This window comes from Cibotium barometz, chromosome 47, assembly GCF_041138505.1.
Source record: "Cibotium barometz isolate CiBa-2024 chromosome 47, ASM4113850v1, whole genome shotgun sequence".
NCBI lineage: Eukaryota > Viridiplantae > Streptophyta > Polypodiopsida > Cyatheales > Cibotiaceae > Cibotium > Cibotium barometz.
The window spans coordinates 38,521,848-38,529,254 of NC_141092.1; the positions used below are offsets into that span (position 1 = coordinate 38,521,848).

Consider the following 7,407-nt stretch of genomic DNA (forward strand, 5'->3'; position numbering starts at 1 on the left):
TCATCACATCAATCTGATTCGCATCCCATCTCATCACATCTATTTACCTCTCATTCTCATCACTTCTATTCTAATCACATCCATCCATCCATTCATTCATTAGAAGAATTCGGAGCTCATAGGGAAATTTTAAGGCTTGGTGAAGTAAATGAAAATTCCAATCTTGTTCCAATGAAGCAAATAAAAGGTTTAGTCTCTAAAGTTGTCGTGCAGAGCTTGATAGATGAAAAAAAGTTCAAAAGGGTGAAACGTGATGCTGTCAAAAAGTTTATATCAGAAAGTAGAGTTGATGTCGAAAAAATTCAAGAAGCCCTAGATATGAGTGGGGTGAGTAGAAAAGGATATGCTTCAATCTTTAACATCGTTTCTTCTACTCTCAAAGATCATCGAATAAAACATGTATTGTTACCCACCCTAGCAGTGTGGCGCCAAAGAGGTCTTCTAAATCAGGAAATAGATGACTTCATTGGACAATATTTACATATCGAAAATGTAAATGAAGGGGCCAAAGGAAGGACTGTATATGTTCCTTTGAATAATATTTTTGTGGAGCTGCAACAATTACAGAGAAGAATGGTGGAGTTTTATAACATCACATTTGAGGAATGTAAAGGAGTTTTAAAGTTTGTTGTTAAGCTTGATGAATGTGAAATTGTAAAGGAAAAGATGATAGAAAGAGTGACTATTACCTTGATGAATCGGGCACTTGATCCATCAATCACAAAGACCAGTTCAAAGTACTTTAGCATTCAATCAAAAAAACATGTATGGTGGTTAGGATCATTTGAGGTATGGATTTTCTTATTTTGGTGTTAGTATTTGTTGAATATACATGTATATTTTTTAATAAACTTCTACCATATATCATTCTATTATAATGGCAGGTGAATACAGAGGACCATGAAACACTTAACTGGGTTTTTCAACAGACAGATATACCCTCAACTGTAAGGAGTCAAATTTTAGGGGGTCATCTTCATGTTCCAGGCAAAGGTGATTTTCAAGTAGAATGGCATATGGCAGGTGATCTTAAGACATTGAAGTGTATGTACAATATCAGTAAAGGGGGTAACTCCAAATCTCCTTGCTTGTATTGTAAACAACCAGCCCATGTCTTGGATTTCAAATGGTGGAGAAGAGCACCCAATAGGGACAAGGAAGATCCAAATTTTAAAGCAGTACTTGATATTCCATTATGCAATGTTCACATTTGCACATTGCATGCATTGTGTAGAATTATTGAGAAACTTGTTTTTCTATATATTGGATTTTCTTGGAAACTTCGGCCCGAGGTGAAAAGAAAAGAGGCAATACAATCATTGGAAGCGGTATTATCAGAAATTGGTCTACATGGTGGAGATATTCATATAACAAAAGATCTTAAGAAATCTACAAATGGTAAAGAGGTACCTATCAAGCCATCCATTGGTGGAGTAAAGGCCCGAAGGTTTTTATCACGTCCACAAAATACAAGAAGAAAAGGGGGTAGACAATCGCAATATATATCCCAAATAAAATACAGTGTGTGGAAGCAAGTCCACAATGCAGTAAAAGATCATCAGGCAGATGGGATGGCACGAGATGTCAAGGCTGAGGTGTGGAAATTGTTGGACAAGCTATTTGTTTATTGTGACAAAGTTTCTTGGAACAAAAATGATCAACAGGCATTTCAGAAAGAGGTTAAGAATTTCGGAAAGGCAATGAAGGAAGCATGGACAACCTGCAACATAACCCATTACATGGTGACAACACTAACTTCCACACAATTGTTCAATTTTGAGAACAAAATGATTTGTATTTTCTGTGTTTTCTAATGCTAGACTCTTTCTGTGTCCAAGCAGCATATTAACCAAATTCCATTCTTTATAAAAAAGTATGGATGCCCTGCAAAATCTGGTCTACACAAGGAATGGAAAAATCACACTACATGGCCCATAATGCTTTCTTTAGACATACACAACATTTTGGAGGAGAACAAAAAGGCAACAGCTTAAAGGAAGTTTTTCAATGGTTTTATCAAGGCGTACTTCAAAAGATCGAAACAAAGAGAAAGGTCAATGCGTCTCAAGTCAAGATAGCCTTTCAAGTAGCTCAGGAAGCAGAGAAGACAGAAAATTTTAGAGAGTTCAAATTCAGCAGAGAGACATGCTGAATGGAGAAAATCAAAGGTCTTTGTAGATCACAAATGGATGGATAGAATACAAGTGTAAATGTTGTGTATCTCATAATCTCATAATTGAGCACACTTCTCAAATTTTGATGCATAGAAATACAGAATGTGTGTTTATAATTCCTTTGTGGTGGATGCAGAAGAATACAAGTGTAAAAATTGTGTACCGCATAATTGAAAACAGTTCTCAAATTTTGATGCATAGAAAATTCAGAATACAAAAGATACAGCAGAAATAAATTGTTGTTCGATGCTAAATATACAATGACAATCATCTTATAGCTAATGGCCTTAGGGTTTCTCCCAAGGTCTACCAATGGGAACCCTCCCTTTCACTTTACTTGGAGACCTTTTTTTCTTCAATGACACCACAGTGCTCTGAGATCTTCCTTGTTCTGGTGAGGTTGGTTCTCGAGCACTTTCTCCTTCCTCCAATTTCTTTGGTGATCCCAATAGTGCTAGCTCTCGGTTCCGTATAAGTTTGTGCTTGCCATAAGGCTCAAGACTGAGAGGATTCTTTACACCAGCAGCGAGCGCATAGGTAGTATATGATGAAAAATATCCTTCTCTAGAGCATTGTTTTTCGGAATAATAACCAAAAATATGTAAGGCAGACCTCTTCTCTATCAATATCACTTTGTCTATGCAAACCATGAAAGGGAATGGCCACCCAGGGCCTCGGACATACACTTGAAAAAAAGAATTATTGCTTCCCCATTGTTGCTCATTGTCCCATGGTATATTAACAATTTGGCATTACATAAGTCTGCAAGGAAATGGGAAAGACTTGACAGTTTACCCAAGCCAGCAACTCTGCTTCCTTTGGACCTCAAGAGGAAGGTTTCATCTTCAATATCTAACTGCATGTAGACAATATTGTCAGATTACCTAAATGGTCACTAGAACTCAAAAGCAGGGATCGAAATATCACAAAAGTACACAAATAGGATGCCATTACCTTCATATTCTCATCCTGCTCAAGCAAGTTCTCTTTCCACAATGAGATACTATGTTCTGATGTCTGCTCAGAATGATGTGCTAGAGCTGAGCTTCCACTGAGATTCATACAGGCTTGTACCTCTTTAAAGACCATCATCCACCTCTTGAAAATTACTTGCCTCCTTAAAACACGTAGAAAGTTCCAATGTAGGATTGAACTTGTCTTCTAGGTCCAGCAAGGGATCATCATCTATCATTACTTCCTTGTCCACCTTGCAAGATTGAGCTATGAGGCCAAGTGCATAGTCCTCTCTTAGATTGAAAATGCACAATATGTCATTTAGGAAAACATATTCTCTACCTTCTATCTTGAATGATGGAAGGATGGGAACAGCATAACTGGAACTATCAAGCTCAATTTTATCCACTGTAACTGCATCTCTTAAAGTCTCTGATTTCAGAGATATAAGATCAAGTGCTGCAATAGCAGACTTCTCCTCCTCTAGATTAATGTTCTTCACTATGCTCACTTGCCAACTCCTCCTCTCTTTCCTCATATTCTTCCAAGTCATGTTCTTGAGTAGACTTTTCAAAAACACCAAGCTCAACATAATGTAAATAAATGGCAAATGCAAAGCTCTCCTCCAATAGCTCTCCTCCAATATCCTACAGTCCCTCTTGTGGAGATTGCAGATACCCTTGAAGCAGCAAGGTAGAACATCAAATCTCCTGCTCAATTGATACCTCAGCTTATCACTTTGGCATAAGTCCTTGATATGCACAAAAGCTTCATCCTTATTCACAATCCTTCCATCAGCTGTCATTTGTCTAAACACCTCAAATTGTTCCTCCAAAACTGTTCCTCCAAAAGTGCTTGTGCTGAAGAGAAACAATGTCAGTCAATTTGAAAGGATGCCTGATATCTCCTCTGGGAGGCTCCAACCCATTGCTCTCAAAGAGTATACTTCATCCTCTTTTATATGTGTAGATTGAAAAGATAAGGGATCCAGGTTGTATTCAATGTTCTTTCCCTTGATCTTTACTACAATACACGGGATCCCTTCCTTCCCAGCACATCCATCCATCAACCCCTCAATGATCCCAACTTGATCATATGTTGAATCCTCAAGCTTTGAAGCATATAAAAGGACATTGTTTTCCCTTTTTCCTTCTTTGTCATAAACATCCATAAACCAAGGCCACACAAAATCCCCACTAACTCCATCAATGATTTGATTCTCCTTCCTTGCCGAAGTAGATTTCTTTGCCATTGAATAAACCTACATAAGTACAAAAAAAAAGATATATTAGAAACAAATCTCAAGTTTTGACCACATGGCCAAAGCTTTACTCAATAGTGTTATGATTACCATATGCATGCATAGGATTTGACCAATGTATGTCCAAATATCATCATAGAAAGGGTTTGAGTTAGAATTTAACCATATGGCAAGATATTGCATTGAATAAACCTACATAAGTACAAAAAATAAGATATATTAGACACAAATCTCAAGTTTTGACCACATGGCCAAAGCTTTACTCAATAGTGTTATGATTACCATATGCATGCATAGGATTTGACCAATGTATGTCCAAATATCATCATAGAAAGGGTTTGAGTTAGAATTTAACCATATCGCAAGATATTGCATTGAATAAACCTACATAAGTACAAAAAATAAGATATATTAAAAACAAATCTCAAGTTTTGACCACATGGCCAAAGCTTTACTCAATAGTGTTATGATTACCATATACATGCATAGGATTTGACCAATGTATGTCCAAATATCATCATAGAAAGGGTTTAAGTTAGAATTTAACCATATGGCAAGATATTGCATTGAAAAAACCTACATAAGTACAAAAAATAAGATATATTAGAAACAAATCTCAAGTTTTGACCACATGGCCAAAGCTTTACTCAATAGTGTTATGATTACCATATGCATGCATAGGATTTGACCAATGTATGTCCAAATATCATCATAGAAAGGGTTTGAGTTAGAATTTAACCATATGGCAAGATATTGCATTGAATAAACCTACATAAGTACAAAAAATAAGATATATTAGAAACAAATCTCAAGTTTTGACCACATGGCCAAAGCTTTACTCAATAGTGTTATGATTACCCTATGCATGCATAGGATTTGACCAATGTATGTCCAAATATCATCATAGAAAGGGTTTAAGTTAGAATTTAACCATATGGCAAGATATTGCATTGAATAAACCTACATAAGTACAAAAAATAAGATATATTAGAAACAAATCTCAAGTTTTGACCACATGGCCAAAGCTTTACTCAATAGTGTTATGATTACCATATGCATGCATAGGATTTGACCAATGTATGTCCAAATATCATCATAGAAAGGGTTTAAGTTAGAAATTAACCATATGGCAAGATATTGCATTGAATAAACCTACACAAGTACAAAAAATAAGATATATTAGAAACAAATCTCAAGTTTTGACCACATGGCCAAAGCTTTACTCAATAGTGTTATGATTACCATATGCATGCATAGGATTTGACCAATGTATGTCCAAATATCATCATAGAAAGTGTTTAAGTTAGAATTTAACCATATGGCAAGATATTGCATTGAATAAACCTACATAAGTACAAAAAATAAGATATATTAGAAACAAATCTCAAGTTTTGACCACATGGCCAAAGCTTTACTCAATAGTGTTATGATTACCATATGCATGCATAGGATTTGACCAATGTATGTCCAAATATCATCATAGAAAGGGTTTAAGTTAGAATTTAACCATATGGCAAGATATTGCATTGAAAAAACCTACATAAGTACAAAAAATAAGATATATTAGAAACAAATCTCAAGTTTTGACCACATGGCCAAAGCTTTACTCAATAGTGTTATGATTACCATATGCATGCATAGGATTTGACCAATGTATGTCCAAATATCATCATAGAAAGGGTTTGAGTTAGAATTTAACCATATGGCAAGATATTGCATTGAATAAACCTACATAAGTACAAAAAAATAAGATATATTAGAAACAAATCTCAAGTTTTGACCACATGGCCAAAGCTTTACTCAATAGTGTTATGAGTACCATATGCATGCATAGGATTTGACCAATGTATGTCCAAATATCATCATAGAAAGGGTTTAAGTTAGAATTTAACCATATGGCAAGATATTGCATTGAATAAACCTACATAAGTACAAAAAATAAGATATATTAGAAACAAATCTCAAGTTTTGACCACATGGCCAAAGCTTTACTCAATAGTGTTAGCATGACGAATGAAGATCAATGCAAGGATGCAACAAAAAAGACACTTAGGGCACTTGTTGTAAAGAGTTCCAAGTTGTAGATGAATGTGGGAGAGGGCTTGACAATAATCCCACATGGGAACTTTTGGGAGTTTTAGAGTTTTTGTATAAAAAGTGGCTCATTTGAGAGCTAGGGCACTCTTTGGTCATTTGGTTGAGAGGCTCATAGAGAGAGCTTGCTCCATAGCTCCTTCTCATGTGCTCTCCCAAGGCTCTCCATCTCCATTCTTGCTTCAATCTTGTACTCTCTATTCTCTACATTTTCTCAATGATATGAGGTTATGGTCTACACACTTGCTAATCTAGATTTCTTAATGATGTTTTGATGCTAAAATCTGATTTGTGAATTGTAGAGTGCATGTGATGAAGCTTGTGCATGAAATGATGTGTAGTTGAGGCTTGTGTGATAGCTCTTTACATGTTAGATTCTTTGCATAAGTTGCATTTTTATGCTTAAGTGTAGTCTAATCTTGATGCTTTGATTATGTTAGATTGATTACTTGAGTGTTGAAGAAGGATTGAGTAGGACTAGAAGTCATTAGTGTGTGGTTAACTAATCTTCTCCCATTCAGGATAGCCTCTATGCGCTAACCGGGTTGCATTCACGGATTGACAAAGTGTGTGGGTTGGAGTGTAGCCTCCGCTATGCTATGATGTCCCAAACAATGGCGCCGCTGCCAGGGAACGCACACCTAAGTTAGTGAAGGGTGTTAACCATTACTTCTTACTAAGTGTTCCATTGATTGCAAAATCGTGGATTAGGGTAGATTAGAGTAGAGTTTGCAAGGGCATGGAGTGTGTGATCTCAAGGGCGCCTTGTGTGTTTTCTGTTTTTGTATTAGAAGCAAAAAAAATTAAAACTCCATTGCGGTAGAGAAATCCCGCCATTAATTAGGTTTAAGTGCTTTCTGTTTTTGTATTTTTTGGCATACCTTGTGTCACTAATCAACTAAAACACTAACATTTGTGTTTTTG

At 36.0% G+C, this 7,407-nt stretch overlaps 1 protein-coding gene across 1 annotated transcript; it reads left to right on the plus strand.

Moving 5' to 3' along the window:
- Positions 1-318: 318 nt before the first annotated feature.
- On the plus strand, positions 319-1,814 carry LOC147611660 (uncharacterized). The gene is made up of 2 exons (XM_086784944.1): positions 319-789; positions 885-1,814. Exons 1-2 carry the CDS (start codon positions 319-321, stop codon positions 1,812-1,814), a joined length of 1,401 nt encoding a protein of 466 aa, XP_086641070.1.
- The last annotated feature ends 5,593 nt before the right edge of the window (positions 1,815-7,407 follow it).

Coding starts and splice junctions, on each gene's coding strand:
- LOC147611660 (XM_086784944.1), top strand. CDS start 319: ATGAGTGGGGTGAGTAGAAAAGGATATGCTTCAATCTTTAACATCGTT. Junction 790..884: donor GGTGGTTAGGATCATTTGAG/GTATGGATTTTC, acceptor TTATAATGGCAG/GTGAATACAGAGGACCATGA.